Source organism: Dipodomys spectabilis, unplaced genomic scaffold (genome assembly GCF_019054845.1).
Source record: "Dipodomys spectabilis isolate Male_0828 unplaced genomic scaffold, ASM1905484v1 ptg000207l, whole genome shotgun sequence".
NCBI lineage: Eukaryota > Metazoa > Chordata > Mammalia > Rodentia > Heteromyidae > Dipodomys > Dipodomys spectabilis.
Genome location: NW_024870884.1, coordinates 14,750,491 through 14,773,378, shown reverse-complemented (window position 1 = coordinate 14,773,378; position 22,888 = coordinate 14,750,491). Strand labels below are relative to the sequence as shown.

At 38.9% G+C, this 22,888-nt stretch overlaps 1 protein-coding gene across 2 annotated transcripts in view; it reads right to left on the bottom strand.

Annotated features, from left to right (window-relative positions):
• Ercc6 (ERCC excision repair 6, chromatin remodeling factor) overlaps nucleotides 1-22,888 on the bottom strand; it is a 69,783-nt gene that overhangs the window by 21,036 nt on the left and 25,859 nt on the right. For both annotated transcript variants that reach the window (XM_042696507.1, XM_042696508.1), the window contains exons 6-9: nucleotides 20,883-21,011; nucleotides 15,328-15,486; nucleotides 7,962-8,097; nucleotides 413-583 (exon numbers count right to left, since the gene is read on the bottom strand). In XM_042696507.1, coding sequence (XP_042552441.1) covers nucleotides 413-583; nucleotides 7,962-8,097; nucleotides 15,328-15,486; nucleotides 20,883-21,011 — 595 coding nt within the window. The remainder of the gene's footprint in view (nucleotides 1-412; nucleotides 584-7,961; nucleotides 8,098-15,327; nucleotides 15,487-20,882; nucleotides 21,012-22,888) is intronic.

The following is a 22,888-nucleotide window of genomic DNA, read 5'->3' as shown; positions in this document are numbered from 1 at the left end:
AATAAAACATCTTTTAATTCAATTCACCTTTTAACAGATGACCCTCAGACACTCGCCCATGGTACTGTTATCTAACACATTTACTTGTTATTTCAGCTCTCATAGCATTTTGGCCCACTGTAAAACACATACACTTTATGTAATTATAATTCTTTAGATACATCTTGATGGAAACCTGGAGAACTTTTTTTTATTACTATTCTATTAGGGATTAGAGGTAGATTGATTACATTCTTGCAACTTACTCTTACAGGAGACATTAAGTAATTTGAACAGTCAAAATTTTTTAAATAGGATTAAAGGTAAGCATAAAGAAATAAGACACAGTAAGTGTGCTACAAAAAGCAGATAACTGGTTCTAAATTAAACACTATTATACACCTGAAAATGACCCAGTTACCAGAAGTCATACCTGTTTGCAAGCGAGGGTGACAGCAGCATTTGGGTTTCGAATTTTGTGTCCTTCATCTAAGATCACATAGTGCCAGTCATACCTGCTAATGGCATCTTGCATTAGTCGAATGTAGGAGTAAGAAGTGATCAAAATTCCATGGCAATGAGCAATATCTCGAACTAGCTTCTCCTAAAAGCACAAGAAAATAGTAAAGTCAATTTTAAATAAGTAAGCATGATTTAAAAGGACACTATTTCTTTTTTTTTTTTTTTTTGTTCCGGTCGTGGGGCCTGAACTCTGGGCCTGGGCACTGTCCCTCAGCTCTTTAGCTCAAGGCTAGCGCTCTACCACTTTGAGCCACAGCACCACTTCCAGCTTTTCTCCTTTTGCATATGTGGTGCTGAGGAATCGAACCCAGGGCCTCATGCATGCAAGGCAAGCGCTCTACCACTGAGCCACCTTCCCAGCCCTAAAAGGACACTATTTCAATCATGAGAATCTAAAGCACTTAAGAAATGTATGGTTGCAGAGCTAGCTTCTGGGCTTGACAAACAGGCTTCAGACAGGCAAAGGTTCTGAAATAATCTGCTGGAGCTGGCTACAGTGCACCCAGTGCAGATGGGGATTCTGCAGGAGATTCAGGCACTCATCACAGACAGGATGCTAACAGCAAAATTTACACCAAGGACAGCATGACCGCCACTGACCCCTATTTTACACATGGAGATGATGGCCTGGACTTGGTAACAGATATACCAAGCTATGTAGCTGGTGAGAGGTCAAGGGGGGATTTCCCAAGTAGGATAAGCCCAGGGCAAAGCTGAAACTCTGAAGCACAGGCTGTACTGCCTCTTACTATATTACAAAAGAAAACCTTGAAAAGGGACAAGTATGTGTGATGGACACACCATTTTCTTAACCACTAACACATGGTAATGAAGTTAAACACTAAACACTTTTAAGTAGAAGTAAAATTGTTAGGAAAGTGTCTGAAGTATATAAAGGAGATATATTTTCAAGTGTTACTATCTATAATGACTATCTGGCTTAATAGAATTTGGGAGTAAAATCAGAGGATATTAGGAAATTAAGTACTGTTGGATCTTGAATGGTGAGAGCAAATGTGTTACAATACATTTGTAAAACTAAAGCCTGGTTGAGTTACTGATTAATAGCTGCTACTTCTGTGGAGACGCAGAAAAGAAAGGCAGCTATCACATTCTGATAGAGGAAAAGGAAAATGCAAGCTCCATAAAACATGATAAAGTGAAAATAAAGCTGCACACTTTAGACATCAGACACACATCAGACACATGACACTGCAAGAGAAAACGCTGCCTACCAGATAAAGAAGGTAAAAATCTAGATCTGAGTTTAAAAAGACCCAAACCACACTGGCACAGAGGTGAACCAGAGGACTTATCAAAGACACACATCTAGGAAATGCTTTATAACAAAGAGCAGAATAAGCTGGCAATAAGTATCAGAAAAACAAAAATGGATAGGAAGAGTGATACTTTGTATTTTGAAGGAAAGGTATTAGTATGCCACAGCCTTTACCTATACTGTAACAAACACACAGCACAGCTCTAGGAGCTGTCTGGACTAAGAATACCTGGAGACACGGCCAATGCCTCGTTCACAAAGAAAAAGTAAAGTCAACCAAGTTAGGGTTGCATCATGGCTCAGTGGTAGGGAACCTGCCAATGAGCAAAGGTATAAGATACTGACTTTGAGTTCCAGTCTCATATGGGGGGTGGGGGTAGGGGTGGAACAGACAACAAAATTTAAAAAATTAAACAAGTAGGATAGAAGGGACTGAAGTATCAGTGTTAGCTCTTTTCCACAGCTACCTACAGAGCCTTCGGCTGTACAAAAGCAGACTCATTCTGACAAAGAACCACTCAGAAAAGCTCAGATAAAGATATAGTTAACAGGCTAAAAAAAGAAAATGACAGAGTTAATAAGACAAACACAAAAATTAATGAATCACAAAGAAGACAATTGGTAGGATTCATTCAGCAAATGAGTAAGCAAATAAATAACTTTAAAAAAGCAAATGATTATTCTTTAAAAAACTCTAAAAAAAAATCCTAAGACTAAGTTAGCTTTATATACCTCCTCACTGATGGAGAGAATACAAAACCACTAACTAACCCTATGTGACTGAAAATGTGAAAATTTTCACAGAATACAATATAATTAGACAAAGAAATTACCAGCCAGGCACAGGTGGTTCACACCTGTAATCCTAGCTACTCAGGAAGCTTCCATTTGGGGATTGTGGTTCAAAGCCAGACCAGGCATGAAAGTCTTTGAGACTGATCTCCAGTTCACCACCAAAAAAAAACAAAACAAAAATGGAGCTGTAGCTCAAGCAGTAGGGCACTAGCCTTGAGTGAAAAAGTCTAAGTGACTGCACCCAGGCTCTTAATTCAAGTCTTAGTACTAGCATATGCATGTGTCCCAAGAAAAATGACACGTGAAAAAGACAATCATGAAGAACTTAGATGCTACACTCTTAATGCTTCACAGCTACTAAACCCCAAGGATTTCATGACACCACAGAAATAGACCTAGTTAAACTCCCCATACATGGAAGAAAGAGTTCCAGATCACTGTTGTAAGGGGAGCAAAACTGGGTTTTCACAGCTCACAGAGGAGCATGTAACTTCCGAACTAGAACCATTACCTTAAGGAGTCATTACTATATAGATAATACATAGCAATATGTTACTATATAGATAATACTTAGCACTATGTAAATCTAAGGCCTACCATAGGAATATAAGAACAGTTAAATATGAGAAAGCCTACTAACATTATATAATCACAACCACCTGATGTAACTGTACAGAAATTAAAATCTTCAAAAATGATTTGATTAATATCATCTTAAAGAACTAGGATTAAAGTACTTTTTAAAGCCAGGCTTCTGGAAGGGTGAGGCAGGAAGATTTTTAGTTCATGGTCAGCAAGACAAAAGACCTTGTCTCAAAACTGAATATATATATATATATATATACACACATGTACACATACACATTCTAAATATATATATTCGACATAGTATAAGAGAATACAAAGAGGGATGAGATTTTTTTTTTCAATACTTGGGTTTGAACACAGGGCTCTGTGCTTTCTAGGCTGATGCTCTGCCCTTGAGCCACATATCCCTCTCCCCTTCTTGCTACTGTTATTTTTAGGATCCATTCTTACTATTTGGCTGGGCCAGTCTGGATTGCCATCCTATTTACACACCCAGCGTACCCGGGATGACAGGGATGCACCAACACACCACGTTTTTTTTCTGTTGAGCGTCTCTCAAACTCCCCAGTCCCCTGCTAGCAGAGAACTGTGATCCTCCTGATCTCAGCTTCCAATTTAATTGTGATGACAGGTATGCGTTGCCACACCCAGCTATAAACTTTTTGCCCCACTGGCCTCGACACACAGTCCTCCCAATATTCACCTCCTAAGTAGAAAGAATTATCAGAATGAGCTACCAACGCCTAGCTGAGAAAATTTTGGAGAGGAAAATAAAAGGGGAAATTGTCAGGTGTCCCACTACATTTTTACATAAAACTACTTTATAGACTCACTACAATGCTTAGTACTTACTAACTACTCTTTTGCCACCTTCCCACTTACTATCAAATTGAAGGCTACCTAGCTTTCCCTACCTCTTAGCTCTAACTTGAGTACAATGTACCAGTCAATACCTTGGGGTCCTCAGCCTTTCAAACACACCAAGAGACCCCACTCCCCCAACTATACTGCTATGTCCAGAGCTGCTGGAGGAGCAGAGTACTGCTGAAAGAGGCATCTTCCACACCCCAGCTTCTCTCAGGTGTGCCACAACTGTGAGACACACCACAGCTGATTCCACACTTTTCCCACACCTACAGTTCCTATCATGGGCTGGAAGCTAGCTCAAGCATCAAGTCCAGTGTTTGTTCCCCAGTACCAAAAAACAAACAAACAAACAAACAAAAAACCCTTTCAATTTCCCACCTTGATTCTGGGCAATCAGTGCCCTATGGCTGGCTTTCCCAGCAGGAGGGCAGGAGTTGCCAGAAGCCATGACAGAAGGTGGGGCACAAGGCAGCAGCAAACTGAGCCATGGGAATGCTCCATGGCCGAGGCCACTGCACACACAGCTGTGTAGGCTCAGAAAAACAACTACAGCTGTCTAGAGCTTAAAACACAGCAGAAGCAAAATTACCATTCACATTTCTAGAACATTCCCCGTGCACACAAATCCTGCAAGTGTTGGCCCACTGCTCATGAATCTCAGGACTCCCATCTGCTGGATGCAGATTCCACCATGGCCATCCCATGAGCCTCTAAGAGGCACAACCCTGACCAGTACTGGACATCACTTGGTGGAGCCTGAAGCTTTACCACAGTTGAACAAATAAGATGCCAGAATATATGCCACTGAAGCAATGTGTAGCTTCTTTTAATTGTGAAAGAATTAAAGTTATTTAATTTACAGTGTTAGACATAGATTCAAAACTCCTACTATATTCAGAAAGGTGTATTTCAGTTAATAAGAATTAAGTTGCTTTTATAGAAAGAATATGCCAAAAAACAAACTTGTTTTAAAATGTCCCTACTGAAAATATAATCTCTATTTTGCCATAGGGTAAAGACACAGCTAAGACTTTTTATCTGATTCAATCTCCGATTCTATAACTGACTGGGCTAGAGTTGCAATAATGGTGAAATGTTGAATATTATGGACGTCTCTATCCAAACACTTAAGACAAATCATCTCGGGCGGTTTCAAATTAAAAGCTTGTAAAATATGTAACCTCTCCTAGTTTTTGCAATTAATAGGGTACATCTGCAATTAGCCTGACTTACTGAATGCAATGCTGTTGTCATTAAAAGATGTCTGTGGAAGTGCTGCTGTTATTATGGAGGCTCAGGAGACCAATCCCTCCTAGAGGGCAAACAGTGGACTGGTAGAAAACAACAGCCATAAATCACACTGTCAGGCAGCGGGGAGAGCGGGGAAGCACAGGCACATGAAGGCCATTCACTGTAAACACAGCACGGCAGCTTCCCAGGCAGGACTTACTGCACCTGTAATTAATTAAAATTTCCTTCAAGCTAAATCTTTAATAAACAAGGATTTGTGCTGACAATGAAGAAAAAAAGGGGGGCTCCAGCAACATAATTTTACAATATAGCTCCGAGAATAAGCCGGGCATCTATCATTTCTTCTATCAAGTATACACTAACTTTAAAGCTAGCAGGAAATAAAACACTTCACGTGTTACAACTGTGTACTTGGAACAGCTCTCCAATATTTAGACCCTCTTTCCATTTTTTACTTGACTCCATCCCTTTAAAAAGCCAAGTCTTTTGGCCCTAGCAATTCAGAAAGTGGGCATTTTGAAGAATACACAATGGCAATTTCATGTGGTCATGAGCATTACTGATAACCAGAATGTATACCGAATCAATCTACAATGTCTCATTCAGCATCTAGGCCTGTGATATGCTTTGCTCCTAACAAGACAAGAAATAGTGCTATAACCTTTAAATGCCCATGTTACTGTTACAACAAAACTCTTCAGCACACACATTAATCCAATGAACATTCCCCAAATTACTTTTAAATTCCCATTGTCAGGTCATCAAACCAGGCAAAGAGAAGCCCAGACTTATCCAAGGTCCCAAAATTATAAAATGTCAAATCTGAGGCTCCAACTCTAGGTGGTGACTACAAAACCTGTGCTTTTAAAACTGTAGGCAAGGGCTGCTTTCCCCACTCCTATACCATTGAATGACAGGAACTGAATGAGACAAAATGCTTTGAGTTAGCTAAACTATTCTGCAGAATTGATTCTACACAGTAGAAAAAGATGGCAGAGATAAAGTCACAAACACTTCAGAACACAAGCAGTTTACCATTACACATTTCCTAACTAATTGGAAGAAAAAACTTAATCACTAAGAAACTTGACAACACACACTTTGATGCCACTACCCACTGTTACCAAGTGTTACACAACTGCCCTTTTCCATTGAGTTTTGATACATACTTTCTGTCCCTGAAGGTAAAAGTTGGCACTTCAAGATTATAAACATCATATCCATGTTTTAAGAGTCCTAAGAATATCAAGTACCTAAAATATCATGTTATCTAACAAATATTAATCAACTCACATAGAAGTTTTTCCATGCTAGTAAAAAGATGACAAATTATATGAGAAAAAGAAAACCTTAGACCCCCCTATTAAATGAGATTTCACCTAAAAAAATCACAGGAGTTTCAGAAGCCTAAAAACTTTTATAAGAGTTAATCATTTGGCTGAAACTATTCCATACATCTTTTTTTTTTTTTTTTTTTTAGTTACTAGGTATACATTTTACAACTCCCAATTATGCTGCCTATTAAAGAAACTATTAACAAAAATAACTGGGCAAATGGGGAGAGAAGTGGGAAGGTAAAAGGCAATTTGAGGAAGAAGAAAATATGTACACTATTAAGAAATTGTGTGATCATTTGAAATCTACAGAATACCAACAAACAATGGCAATAAAAAAAAAACAAGACAGAAGGGTTTTATACAGTCAAGTCAGGACACTTGCAAGGATTTAATCTGGGCAGAAAAACCACCTATTTCTCAATGTAAAATCACTTTCTAAAAAAAAAAAATCACAGCACTTAACTCTAGCTCATTGATTATCTCAACTCAGTTTGCTTTCCATTTATCCTTTATAATCCTATGCAAGTTCCATTGTTTTTTAACCTTAAAACCTAGTATAAGCAAGACACCTCCGCTTATTTGGGTTACCAAATAATAGATATTCTTGATCCACTTGTACCATAAATTTTTGCTCACACAAGACAATGAGTACATGGAATGTGGAAGAAAGGAAGCAGTGTGGGCCATGGTACAGACATTGGAAATGAGAACCTTCTGAGTATTTCTCTAAGTGAGGTGAGACTTCTGAGGCCCTTACAGATAGCACTGCTTTTCTGGGGTGCAGGGACACTCAGGAGTGTAAAAGACTAAGTGACAAGCTGCCAATTCTTGTCAGTAACATAACCTGAAAACCTATAGTAAAACCATGACTTTTATTTATTCAGCAAATGCCTACACCCTTGGGATGCAAAATGAACTTATGCACATAGTCACAATCAGGATGGCAAGACAGAAGAGAAGGGAAAAAAGAAAACTGAGTATTTCAGATGTGGGATTAGAGATGTTAATCTTGCTATTACTTTGTATCAACATTCCTAAAATTGTAAACCATCAACTTTCCTAAAACTTTCAGTTAACTGTTATGTAAGCCATGTGACTTATGATCCCCTCCACACAATCAGATTACTCCTCATGTCCAGCTGTGCTATGCCAGACAACAAACATGCCTTAATTTATTTGAAAATACAGAAATTATGTCAGTAATTCTAAGTGTATAATTTTAAATGACTAAAGGGAACAGGAACACAGACAGGAGAAATACATGGCTCAAAGGAAAAACTATATTTAAAATGGAGGGCTTTCATACAAAATGAATGAGGAATATTCAAGTACTGTAACATTACCTTTTTGTAAGTGTAGGAGCCGGTTTCATGCAGAATTGCCACTCTGAATGGAGGCCACCACGTGTGGAATTCTTTCACCCATTGATGCATCACTGTTGTTGGACAGACAATTACGGTGGGGCCCAACCCCTCGAACCTGCACCCAAAGGTTCAAGACATAACCATGAAAGACAGCAAAGAATAACCAACTGCCTAAAACAAAAATTTTTAGTAGCTCAAAAAAGAAAATCCAAGCTACAGAAGTTTACTGGTATTTTCTTTAAAGAATAAAAACATCAAAGGGCTGGGCATGGTGGCATATGTCTGTAATCTCAGGTAATAGGGAAGTAAAGGTAGGAAGATGATGGTTTGAAGACAATGCAGGCAAAAAGGTAGCAAGACCCTATTGTAAAAACAAGCTGAGTGTGGTTGTTTATACCTAGAACTCCACCTACTCACAAAAGGAGGATCATAGTCTGAGACTGGCTTAAGCAAAAGTATGAGACTTCATCTGCACAACAAAGTAGAAGTAAAAAGACTAGGGACATGGTTCAAGTGGCAAGCTCAGGCCTTGAGTTCAATCCTTCCTACAGCCAAAAATTAAAAGGATACTGAGGTAATCCATAGTAAGTAAAATCTACATGATTCCAGTCATCAATTTGTGAAGGCAGGAGTTAAGAGAAAACACCAATCCATAAAAGTTACCACCTATAATAAAGGAAAATCTAACAAATCTAACAAAAACACTTTATTGTTTTGTTTGTTTGTTTTTTGTCAGTCATGGGGCTTGAACTTGGGGCCTGGGCGTTGTCCCTCAGCTCTTCAGCTCAAGGTGAGCACTCTACCACTTGAGCCACAGCACTACTTCTGGCTTTTTCTGCTTATGTGGTGCTGAGGAATCGAACCCAAGGCCTTGTGCATGCGAGGCAAGCACACTACCCCTGAGCTACCTTACCAGCCCCTCTTGTACTATTTAAAATTAGTCATGTTCCTACACAATCTACCCTAACTTAGCTAAAGGAATACAGCAGCATCTCGGTATCTCTGAAGCTTCACACTCTGAGTTTTCAGCCCACAGAGCTTCAGTGTATTTCACCATGCTGGGAAGTAAGCAGGGCAGAGATAGTTTAGGGTCTCAGAAGGCTGGGGTACCCATGGTGACATTCACACCAGTAGCATTCTCCCTGGGATGCTACACTGCTGGAGTGGACCACACTGGCTTCACCTTGCTGGCAGTCACACTGACCCAGCCATCCCAACATGCCAGGATGAGCACTGTACTACTGCTTATGGAAATGGTGGATACGACCTGAATGTTCAGTTCAGGGACAAGGGAAGGGCTGAGCAAATCATGTCACTAGCCCAGCACAGGCTCATGGTCAGGAGTACTGCCTGGGTCACAGCCCCAGCTCTGCATGCACTAACTGCATGATGTCAACACACTACTAAACCTCTCCAAGCCTCAGTCTCTCATGTTCAAATGGGAGTAATGACAGTGCTGAGCATAGGTACCAAGTAGATCAAGAAGTGAACATCAGCAAGTACTCAGAATGTTGTCCTATAGTAAATACTGTCAGAGTTTATTGAATAGTCTTGAGGAATACTTAATAGTCCAAGATAATGCTACCAATAATAAAAGTAAAATTATTTATGGAATCATTCCCATCCTTGACACTTAGGTAGCCAAGAGCCGGGTGGAGGTCACTGTGGTGTGACCCTCTCTCTACTTCCTCACAGAAGCCATGTGCAGCAGGCTTGGCTCTCCCCTCCCACCTCCTTATGGGGCCCTGACCACTGGTATAGCCTTGATGAAGGACTCCCATTCCTCTAAAGACTCAGTGCAGAGTATGCCATTATAACCCCTCCTAATCCACCAACATTGACCTGGTAGGACCGACTAATCTAGGAAGAACTTACACTGGAGAAAACAAGCCTCCCTCCTTCCTCATTTTCTCCCGTGGTCCCTCTAGGGCTAGGGGCCAGGTGCTGGCCAGGCTGGGCTGAGGCCTATCATGTAAGCTACAAGGAAGACAGAGATAAGAGACTGTGGTCTAATACCATCTCCAAGTAAAAACTTAAGATCCTAGCCAAAAAATAGCTATAGCAAAAAAAGGGGTAGAGGTATGGCTTAAGTGATGGAGCACCTGCCTAGAAAAACAAGGCCCTGAGTTCACTCCAGGAAAAAAAAAAAAAGGGTAAAATATAAGTTAAACAAACTGCAGCCATGAGAGTGACACCACACTCAATATACAAGCATTCAATGCTGCAGAAGGTGACTGTCAGAGGTCCATGGCCACCTGGCCTGCCTTGCCTCCCTTACTGGGAGCACAGTCACCAACAATGAAACAAAAAGCACACAATCACTCCACAGTTCACACTTCCCACAATTTCACTAATCCCCACTGTTTCAACTCTCCATACCACCAGGGATGCTAACCTGGCTCCAGCCAGATGTCTTTTCTAAGCTCCAAACTGCCCTCCTGGATAACTGCACATGGAGACATCCCCACAGCAACCCCTCCCACCCACCCTCTCGAATCAACACACAGAACTGTCACCTCTTTTCCAGGGGCCCAAATTCAACATCCAGGCTGCATTCCTTGATTAGCCCCCATCTTGACCATGAGCCACCTGCATCAAGTTTTGTGTCACTTCCACCTCCTAAATCATTCTCCCTTTCCAGCTCTAGTCACAAGCACCACTCATCTAGGTTATGGCAGCATCTCGCGTAATTCTGAAAGTAAAATATGAATGTCTCATCCCCTCACATCAAGGCCTCCAACAGCTGTCCACTGTTCTTGGGACAGCCTATACCCCTTGGTCTGGCCTATAAAACCACGAGGATATGGCCTCTGCTCACCCAACTCATCTCTTCTATCTATCTACTGCCACCAGCCTACCCCTGCCACAGGAGCCAGTCAGTACTCCACCAGCCTGAGCTGCACAGGGTGCACATTCTGGCTTCTCAACCTTTGCTTGCTCCTTCTTTCCTTTTTCTCTCTCCCAGCTACCTTCTACTCATCCTTTACCCCAGCTTCTTTGCTAGAGCCTTCCCGGTTCCTTTGTTTCCAGACAAGCTGCCAACTCTTCCTAAGGTATGACTCCACACATACTGTCCCTGTGCAATGTGCCTTCTTCCTAGGCAATGGAAGAAAAAAGCAGGGACATTCTCTTCTTGGAATGATCTCACGACACAACCCACAGCAGGTAAGGAATGAACATGAAAACATTTTTTGGTACTCGTCCTGGGGCTTGAATCCAGAGCCTGGGCACTGTAAATGTTGTTTGAAGCTAGTACTCTACCATTCGAGCCACAGCTCTACTTCAGGTTTGGGGTAGCTAATTGGAGATAAGAGTCTTACAGACTTTTCCTGCCTGGGCTGGCTTTGAACCCTGATCCTCAGGTCTTAACCACCTGAGTAGCTAAGATTACAGACAGCAACTAGTGACTATCAAAAACATCTTTTTAAGTTGATGAAAAATACATCCACACATGAAAGAGTATTTTTTGAGTTGGGGGATCATATGTAATCTTCACTTTTTTTTTTTTTTGGTAAGTGATTCCTAAACTTTTTTTTTTCTTTTTGCTAAATGATTCCTAAGCTTAAAACAATGTTTATAAATGACTCAAAGTAAACCTCATAGTGCTTGAAATGCTAAAACTCAAAATGTACAAAAATAAAAATAGTTGTTCTGCCTAAAAGTGAGTTTTGGTCAAGCCCTACCTAAAAGGATGTTTAAGCCATGAAATGTCTCTGTCACTCATGAGTCCCCCTGACTTCTGTTACACAGTCAATGCCTTTGGCTGGGAAACAAGGGCTGGACCAGCAGTCAGAGGCCACAACAGACTCAACACTTCCTACAAAATTTCCAAGCCATGTTGTTACCAAAGGCAGGGCCCAGACAGGTGTCCCTGAAGCTCTCTGGGGAGAGCAGACTCTGCCCTGGCCCCTGGCCCCTTCCACGATGGCAATCCTTTTTAAAAGGATTAAATGCACCAGCTTCTTTATATCTTCCAAGGGGAATAAAAGAGAGTTATCATCAATATGCACTTAGCAGGGATTAGGGACCAACCAATCAAAAGCTGTGTAAAATATTTAAAACAAGCTCACATCACATAAGCATTAATCCATACATATGCCTTTATAGGCTGTACAGCAGTTTTTCTTTTATAATATACAAACCACAACATTTGGTAGCACACTGTCATTTAATGCTACTATTTTCTTCTGGATGAACATCTATCTGGCAGTATTATGCCCTTTAATTTCTGCCATTCTCCCTCTAGTAGAAGAGTGACAAGGTATTCATGCTCAGAGCCTGTTCCTTCCTGTTCCACAGAAGGGGCAATCAAACCACTAACATTCTTGTCAACTGAATTACCCGTTTCCAACCCAGTACCAGTGAGCTGAGCAAAAGAAATGGCTAAATGTACCAGAGTGATTAAGATCAACCACCAAACAGACTACAGCTCCTTTCATCTTTGCTCAAAATTGATTACATAATGAATTTAGCACATGTCAATAGCTTCGCAGTCAAATAGCTTAACCTACAAGGTGGAAACCTGCTAGTTTTAACCTAGAATTTAGTAGAAATTACAATGTATATTTACCCTTGAAATTTTATTAACTTTTTAGGATACTTACTCTTCAGTATAAAATAAATAATAACTAAGACACTAGACTAGTCATTGAAATTTGAAAGATAAATAATTTACCTCCTTTCCATTATAAAATTCAGGATACCCATCATAAAAGAACACAAAAAAATCAACACCAGTGGCTTATGACTATAATACGAGCTGCTCAGGAAGCTGAGATCTGAGGACCCCAGTTAAAAGGCAGCTCAGGCAGACAAATCCAAGAATCAGCAAAAAGCAAGAAGTGGATACATGCCTCAAGTGGCAGAGAGCCAGCCATGAGTGAAAAAACTAAGCAAGAGTACAAGGCCCAGTTCATATCCCAGAACCCATAGCCCCTGCCACAAAAAAAAATAAAAATAAAAAGAATGACAAAGGGAAAAGACACTGTGTTCATATCCATTATGAACCAGGAATATAACAGTAGATGTACATTTTTATTAACCATGTGTTTTTCAATCTTCTAAAAACCAACAGACATATAACAAGCACTAATCTAAATAACAATAACCAAACTTATTTGCAATGAAGTTATCCAAAGACTTGCAGAGTTCCTTCCAGTGCTCAAGACTTTAACATTGTAACACCAAGATTATCTCAGATTAGGACACCAACTGTAGCCTATGAGGATTCAGAGGAAATACACACAGCCAGTGATGCAATGGCAGCTCAAGGACTATTTTCTTTAGGACAGAACATAGAGAACTCCAAGTCCACCCAGGTAGAGGATGACATGTTACAAAACTTAGGGAAATGGTACCCTATTTACGTAGGCATGTTAAATGGAAGGGAAGCAAGCTCCTCAGTTCACAATTCATAGAGTACTGTTGTTTGGCTTATATATGGCTACATTTCGGGAAACCCTTTTTTCCAACTCTATTTTAATAAAGATGACCTTAGGGGAAACTGGGAGAAAGTGAAGAAAGAGGTGACATTGTCAAAAAAAAAAAAAAAAAAGAAATGCACCCATTACTTGACTTATGAAAAGGTAAACCCTCTGTACAACACCTTAATAATAAAAATGAAATATTAAAAATAAAAAATAAAGACAATCTGGGCACAAGACCAATGTGGCACACTACAGCATTATGGAAAAGAGGATATAGGCATTGATAGTTAATTGATTACAGCTGATGCTCATTATTAGCCCAACGTCTCTCCCAGCAGGATCATTACCATTCCAGAGAGAATACATTTTAATTTTTAGATCAAAACTACCCTGCAGGGATGACTTTAGGTTTCCTAGGCCTAAAGTATTAATCTCTACACAAATTTTCATGATAACAGGTATTGTTTGAAGAGAAACAGTACTGGAAACCATTTGAAAATTCCAGTTATGAAAGCAGCCTAACCTGTGGCCAAACTAACCAAAGAGATGTTACATGAGTAACAATCTTAGGTAATAAAACTTAAAGGAGGTTAACAGGTGAGACATGCCTATAATCCTAGTCAGTCAGGAACTGAGATCTGAGGATCATGATGAGAAGCCAGCCCAGTGGACAAATCCTTGTTTCTTTTCTCCAATTAACCAGCAAAATAAGCCAGAATTGGAGACATGACTCCAGTTGCAAAAAAGCAAGAAGAGAAGAAAAGTGAAGAGGAAAGGAAGAGACCTTACATGCTTATTTTTTCAACTCTCAATTTTCCGTTAGGCTGGATTATGTTCACATTCCCTGGTAAAATGTAATATTTGAGTGGAGGTCATTTTTTTCCCCCAGTCCTGGGGCTTGAACTCAGGGCCTGGGCACTGTCCTTGAGCTGCTTTTGCTGAAGACTAACACTCTACCACTTGAGCCACAGTGCCACTTCCTAAAATGTAATATTTGAAAAAAATCTTCTGCTCCAGTACAACTTCAATATTCAATTTCAATATTTTTATCTAGATTTCCATGAAGCCAATTTATAGCTTAAATAAGGAAATGCTCACAGTTCTTTATTTCAAGATCTAGAATTTTGTGCTATTACAATGAACAGATTATATACTGATTTGTTAAATGCACATTATTTTGTAATATCAAAGCCATGATAAATTAAATTTCTAAGAAAAATAAAGACTAAAATGCAAAGATACTTTTCTATATATTATATATATAATATATTGATATATACAGTGTGTATGTGTGTGTGTGTGTGTGTCTGTGTATGTGTAGTGTAAAGATCAGGAAGGGAACCAAAGTAGAGTGAGCAGATAAATAACTTCATTCAAAAAAAGAGCTATCTATAAATGCTATCTGCACACTGACTGTAAGGGAAATTAGGGGGAATGACTTCTTCAAAGCTCAACTTTCCCCATGAATAGACTTTGTACTTACTGTAATGCTCACCTGGTCGCCTGCCAGAACAAATATTTTAATGTAAAATTTAATAAATGGAATGAAAGGTATTATGTCTACTTTAAAATTCCATATTGTGTAAACTATTGATATTAACATAATTGAGTTTGTAAACAATCCATTTGCAGGAGCTAACCTTAGACATTGTATTGACCCAAAATATCTAGTGGGGCTCATCTGCAAAATGAAGCATCAATGCCTGGAATTCATTAAAAGTGTTACATGTTTAATTTCTCCTGCCCTACAGCTCCACTGTCTCGTAAAATTTTTCCTTTGATGTCCTCCACTAAAAGAATTAAAGGAATATTGTAATTGAAATGTCATCAATAATTCACAAGACCCTCCTCCACAGCAATACATCTGATGAAATATTAATTGAGCTCCACAGACTGACAGTCTGCAGAGGAGCACTTGCCTGTAATTTGAACCACGAGTCCTGATCTTGCTGTAGCTCAGACCTGCCAAGAAGGCAATTATCTGGATGGTCTTGCCCAATCCCATTTCATCTCCCAGAATTCCTCCTGCCTGCTGGCAGTGCAATTCCCACAGCCACCTAACACCTGTCTGCTGGTACCTACAACAACAAACACCAACAAGAAAAAAGAAAATGGCAAGCAGTGGGTAATACACATCATAACAGAAAGTACTCATGAATTAATCATTTGGCTAGGTTCTAGTACCAATCAGAGAAACATGCGGATGTGTGTTTTACATGAGTATTATATTTATAAGGTCATACATTTTTGATCACCTAGGCATAAAATCACAAATTTTTCTTTACAGAATGTTAACACATTTCTAATTAAGCTGATAGATGGGGTAATTAGGGACTATTTCATTTCTTTTCCAACATTACAAAGAGCTGGGTAAACAAGCATAAACTTATTACCTCTTATTTACTCTATTTTTAGGGAAGGAATCCCAAGTATTTCCAGAATATAAATGTACTGAACATATATTTTTCTACAAGGAAAGGTCATTTTTTTTCAATAGTAACATCAACAGAACAGAGAATACCACAATTTATCGTTTATGTTGTTGTAAAGTCACTTGATAATCATTACATTTTTATAGGAAAAATTAAATTAAATTTTAAGTCCATAAACAAGTCTGAATAATAGAGCTGTCCTCAAAATTAGTCCATAACAGATGATTCTGTTGTATTTCTAGCAGATGCAAAAAAGAATAGTTTAAAGACTCAATAATACAAAAGGTCTTTTAATATTTTAAAGCAGAAATTGATTCAGGGATTTTATCATAGGTACAAAAGGATCAGAGCTGTTAAAATTTTAAATAAGGAATACAGGTCAAAAGGAAACAATATATCACTTTCTCCTCTCAAAACAAATAGGAGTTGGTGTTTTCCTTTCTCTACCAATGGCAAATTCAATCTATAAACATAAAGTGGAGTTTTTCTTAAGAAAAAGGAATAATGTAAAAGCATTTTCTGGGAGTAAAAGAATTAATATCATGGAATTGTAGAAAATGCTACCTAATTGGAAAAACCACCTAACTTAAAAAGATAAAAGCCAATGTATTATTTTCACCCAAAGCCAAAAAGCAAAGCTACTGAGGCTACTGAGCTACTCACTATATATACAGTATATATACAGCTATACATACACTATATATACAGGTATACAGCTGCTCTCATATGGCCTTAACATTTACTATTGGGTAAATGGTATGCCTACTTAAAAAAAAAAATCTCATTTTGAGTACTGGTGGCTCCCCTGCAACCTCAAGCTACTGATGAGACTAGAAATCTGAAGTTTGAAGCCAACCTGGGCAGATAAATTAGAGAGACTCTTATGTCCAATTAACCAGCAAAAAGCCACAAGTAGATAGGGCTCAGTTCCCATTCTTGAGCAGAAAAAGTCAAACAAGAACGGAAGACTCTTGAGTTCAAGACTCAGTACCAACTTGCACACACAAAGTCTCACTTTGTACTTTTGTTCATGTTGAGTTGATTTTATTTACTTTCTTCTCAATAAATATGTCGTAATTAACTTTCCCTCAAAATTTTGTAAATCAATTTTAGAAGTTAAGACTCTAGCTGTTGTCATTAGTATCTATAAAATAAAGAAAATTGACGTTTATTGCTTATGAAGTTTGCCAATTATAGTAGATACATTGGATATGCACTTTGGAGAAAAGGATTAAAAAACCAAAACCCAATGAAGTGAGGATATAAGATCATTTAGTTTGGGAAAAAGGACAAATTCCATTAATGTGTGATATGTCATCAGAAAATAATGGCTGCCAAGTGAGGAGCCCATTGCTGGAGAGGCAATCACCCAACCTGCACAACTGTCAACACATTTTATAGGTAGGAACTAAATGCTGAGAATGGCTAAGAAACAGATCACATCGACTTTTTTTTTCTTTTTCTTTTTTTTTTTTTTAAAGAAACCCAGACTGAAATCCAGAATTGTAGGATTCCAAGGTGATTTTCCTTGGGAAATAATCTAGACCAACAGTTCTCAACTTGGGGGATACTTGAGGAACAAATTTGGTGCTATCTGAAGACATTTTTGTTACAATTGGGAAAGTACAACTGGAAAGTACTAGTGGACAGGGGTTGAGGCGCTGTTCAGTATTCTGTAATACACAGGACAGTCCCCACAAATGGCTCCAAATGTCAAGCAGGCTAAGGCAGAGAAAACTCTGAACTGGAACAAAGGTGGCTCATGAACTGGGGTTACCTCAGTTTTTGAGAGAGACAAATTACAAAAGCCCTTTAAAAAACATTGTGTGCCCTCCGTTTCCCAATTCTAACTGACCTCCTCTTACTAAAATGCAAAGAACTGTGGGAGCAGCAACCCTGGGCATGGACCAGAACCTTCCAGTGTTCAACCCAGTTCAACTTATTCCCACATCTCACAGCCTCCATCCAACAGAGGCCAATACCTTTCCTTTCTGAGGCCCAAAGTCAATTAAAATGGGAAAAATCTGGAAAGCTCCGATTGGATAATTATGAAAATAACAGTAGCCAGTATGCAATTCTAGAAGGATCCTGGGATGAGGCTGGAATACTGGATTCTGTGTGAACCCAGAGAGGCAGTAACAGTGTGCCTGCTGGATGTTTCCACATCTCCAAACCTAGGTATGTTTAAAGGAAGATGTGCACGGAGAAAGAACTAGTTAGCAGCCCTGTCCGCTGCATCATCAACAGGTAGGGATTATATAAAGATGGTGCTATGCTACTCTCTACCCATCCACTGCCCAGGAAGTTACTCAAGACTGCAGCTAAAGAAAACTCAAGCACACATGCAGAAGCAGCCACCACCTGCTAAGTAGGGCTGTGTGCTGAGTGAGGAGGGGTCTGGGCTTGAGTTCCAGTGACGCCACTAACTAATTTTGGGTGCACTGTTTCTCATTCCTAATAAGCACCTTCCAAAAGCATTTAAATTTGCTCTTTAGAAACATTAAGGATTCTTATAAATGACTGTACAGCTAGTCTTCTCTGCCATGGGACAAGAGCATCAGAAAATACCACAGAGAATTGGTCTAAGTGTCTTAGCATTCTCACAGTAACCCAAGACTGCATTTTCTTTTTTTTCCGGTTGGTCGTGGGGCTTGAACTCTGGGCTTGGGCGCTGTCCCTGCACTCTTCAGCTCAAGGTGAGCAATCTACCTCTTGAGCCACAGCGCCACTTCCAGTTTTCTAGTGGTTTATTGGCGATAAGAGTCTCATGGACTTTCCTGCCCAGGCTGGCTTTGAATCACAATCCTCAGATCTCAGCCTCCTGAGTAGCTAGGATTACAGGCATGAGCCACTGGCGCCCAGCTCAAGACTGCATTTTCTAGTCTGGCTGAGCAAAAGTAAGGTCAAAAGATTCAAGTTTTGTCACATGACTGCTAAAGTAAACAGATAAATAACTGTCAGGCAAATTTTCAAAATAGAAATTTAGAGGTTAAACATGATGCTGCAGAAAATAGCATTTAATGGAAACTACTTTCTTCTTCCTAGTGTATAGCTATATGCTTGTTAATTCAACTCCCCAGAGTACAGTAAATACAGTAAAAAATATATGTCTACAGATTAAGGTTAAATTGGCCTGGCTAAAACTTAATCATAAAATAAAAATAGAAGACTTTACCCCTCCTCTTAATTTCTTTTCCTACAATAGGAGAAACAGAATGGAAGTTTTATAATACTTATAAAATATTTAAAATCTTGTTTGTATGGATATAGATAAAACAAAATACTTTCCAGGAAAGTATAATTAAGGCTAATTAAAAACACTAGCATGTATTTATATGAACTATAATAAGGTCATAACTATATAACTAACTATAACATAATGGCCAATATACTGACTCCTACAGCACATTCTTAGTAAGTGATGTTTGGTTCTATTAACTGAAATTTCCTTCCTAGAAGATCTGACATTTACACAAAAATAAACATTCAACATGACTCTTGAGGATATTTCCAAATCACTTACTACACATGCAGAAGTATCCTGTCTTTATTAAATCAATTTAATCTATAATTTGGGTATTCTGTTTTGCTAGTACAACGCTGATACTATTTTGATTGTTCTTTAATAAGCAATCATTTTAGAGGAAATGAAAAGAGTTGCCAATAGATGTTGTCATTACTTACCTTTTCATAGTTAATTTTCATTTGGGAGAAGCAATAAACAAAACAGTCACCTCTCCAGGCTATGAAATGACTTCTCTGCAGAAATTACTAGAGATCTTTGGATTTTGCTTTCTATACAGTTCTTCCTCTGTTCACTTACAGCTATTCTACCAAGTCAATTTACACAGTGAGGACTCAAGTGTTGTTATATGCTTAGCAGGATAAAGTAACCGTTCTACCTCTCCAACCCCTCCCAATAGAGAGAAATTAAAACTTTAATATAGAGCTGGGGTTGTGGCTCAGTGGTAAAGCACTAGACGAGACTAGTATGAACAAGGAGGCCCTGGGTTCTGTCCCCAGCACCACAAATGTATATGTTCATGTACATATACGTATCACACACACTCTTAAGTTCCCTGAGAGGAAATATAAGAGCATGCTATTTTTAAAATGTCTTCCGCAAGTTTAGGGCATGTTGAAGGCTGAATCTATAAAGGACATTAAGTTTAATTATCTCACAGAAAGAAGTTTGTATCCTGCTCTGGACTACAAATTGATGATACAAAAGAGAAAGAAGCTATTTAATGGTTTAACTTCCTATAGGCATTTAAGAAGCCTTCCTAAAGCATCTTGTTAAGTAATTCCCAGGAGTGAGGAGACTGAAAATGTTCCTGGGTCTTTACATTCATCATGGGAGACCCGCCCAGCCATATAGACCAAGCATGCATTTATCAGGCAGCATCCGGTGCTTTACAGGTGGAACTTAAGTCAACTTCCAACAGTGACTTAATCCTTGAGGTGCTTGCTGCCTATGGGCTCTCCTTTGATATGAGATGGACATCTACATAAAATATTTAGATACACATTTGGTCAGCTCAAAAGTATTATACCCTTAGGTATGATATAAGACACTTAGAAAATAATCTCAATAGTTTTTTATATCCACATAGAAGGGAAAAAAAACTTCCTCAAGGTTTGATTTTAATAAACAACTCTCATTATTGATTTTAATATACAACTCAACTTCTTAAATTAATCTGACTTAAGAACTTAAAAGTTTGGTCCTTTAAAATTACCATGAACAAAAAAAAATATTTTGATGGTGAGGCTTTTAAATGTATTGCTTTTAGTCTGCTGAGACAGGTCCATATAGATTCATCAGCTTACAAACATACCCAATGCACACTTCAGTCAATTTATTATCATCTAATTTTAATGAACAGCATGTGGCTAAAATTTCATTTGACAGTGTCTGTCTTTGCAATAAATTGCTCCAAGTACCTGAAGGGCCCACAGGTAACTATTGTGTAATTCCTAAAACATTAATTTGAACACATGACTTGGTGACAAATACAAAAGACAGAATACACAGCACATACTTAAAGAGCTTTTTGAACAGAAAACCCGGTACTTTAAAGCCTTCATCAAATTCAGCATCGCTTTCCTCAGAATCATCATCCAGCTTTAGGCATTTCACTTTGTCTTGCAGTCTCAGTTTATTCCACCTCCTACAATGAAAATAAAAATCATGTCCCTGTTACTCTAGTTATAAGATATATAAATATTATTTTGGTTATAAGATATATAAAATAGCATAGTTCTAGATCATACACTGGAGGAAACAGAAAAATAAGGATGGTCTCTCAAGTTTCTGCTGCCAGCATTACCCCAAACACAGACATTCAAAGAAAACCAATTCCTTTCCTGTCTTCTCAAGTCAATTCTTATGTGAGTTATTATAGCCTCTCTAGAAATATTCCAGTTAAGGTCTCATTTCATTATCAAAACTACTTGCTCCTCTTCTGGAATACCCTAAGGAAAAATTTCTCACTAGTTCCTAAGATATATGAACTTGGTTCCAGAAAAAGACTGAGAAAAATTTTAGTTAGCTTCATATCTCCACAATGGTGATACAGTATAATTTTAAGAAGTATTTATCACTATTTCCATTCCATGGTAGTCATTAACATAAAACAACACAGTATCTTGGGCAAAGGATAATTTCTTGGTCAAAAGGACCGTCTCTGATTCCCTTTTCTAATTATTTCACTGAGACAGAGCATTAACAATATCAACATACTAAAATTATGCCACTCAGAAAAAAAGTAGGCTCATTAGGTAAAGTCTAAGCTGTAGAATTAGGAATATTATCCCTTTACATACAAAATAAGATGAACATTTGTATCTCAGGAGCATGATGTCATAATGTTTGACAAAAAAGGCATCAGTCACGTCTGCCCTGAGTCTCAGAGCAGCTCGGATAGGAGAAGGTGCAGCCGTTAGCCAGAATGCACTCACATGAACCCTGGCATCCTGAGACTCCACTCACTTTCAGAAGAAAAGGATGATGTTGTTCAGCATGAGTACAATTCACACTCCAAATGTCACAAAGATAGTATAAATAGAATATCGCTACTGATAAATGCCTTCAAGCTAAAAAGCTCACAGGAAGGGAAGGAAAGCAGCAGCATCCATAGCAAGGCATTTATCTGCCGATGACTAATGCAGGGAAGGGAAGGGAAGGGCAGGAAAGAAAATGAGAGGGGAAGACCATACACTGAGCCCGCTGGAGGGATGGTCCCTTCCCTAGTATCTGTCACAGAAGCAGCAAGGAGACTAAATGCCACCACCTAGGGCACTGCTGGCAAGACCATAAAGCACAACTCTTGACTGGCTGAAAATCTCAATTCTTAAAAGTAACAATGGAATGGCCAGCTGAAATGTACTTGTAATCCAGAAGAAAGCGTAAGCTGGTGATCTAAGATTGCACTGCAGGGTAGTGAGAGAACACAGAAATGAGATCAATGAAGCTCTCTTGGTAATTTCTAGAAGAGCAAATGGAAGAGGCAGTACATGGCCATGTCTTGGGAAATAGTTATCACATAAGAGTGGGGTTTAGTAAGTGATAATCTTTCATATAAAAATTTAATATCCTTTATTTTTTTAAAAAATGCTTAACTTCTAAAGGCAATCTCTTCTTCTCTTTTATTAGCATTTTCCTTCCTTAAAAATTATCTGCACACAACTGGCAAAATGAAGTATCTCTAGGTGGCTTTCACAGTCTTTTACTCTTCTAGGTTTCATGCTAGTTACAAATTTAGTTCATCCCAATGGTGTAGAGGGGTGATTCTCAACAGGCACAGGGCAATCTGACACAGGGACACACTTGGCTGCTACAGATGTGGAGGGAGTGGCATCCTGCAGGAGCTTGGGGATGCCTCTAAGCATCCTACAACACATGGCGCAGCTGCTCCTCCCACTGAAAAAGTTACCTGGTCTCACATGTCAGTAATGTTGACTTGAAGAAACCCTCAGGTTTCTTACCTTATTGTCAGAGCTCCAAAAAAAAAGTATGTATTTTCCTGACACACATAGCTGAATTCTT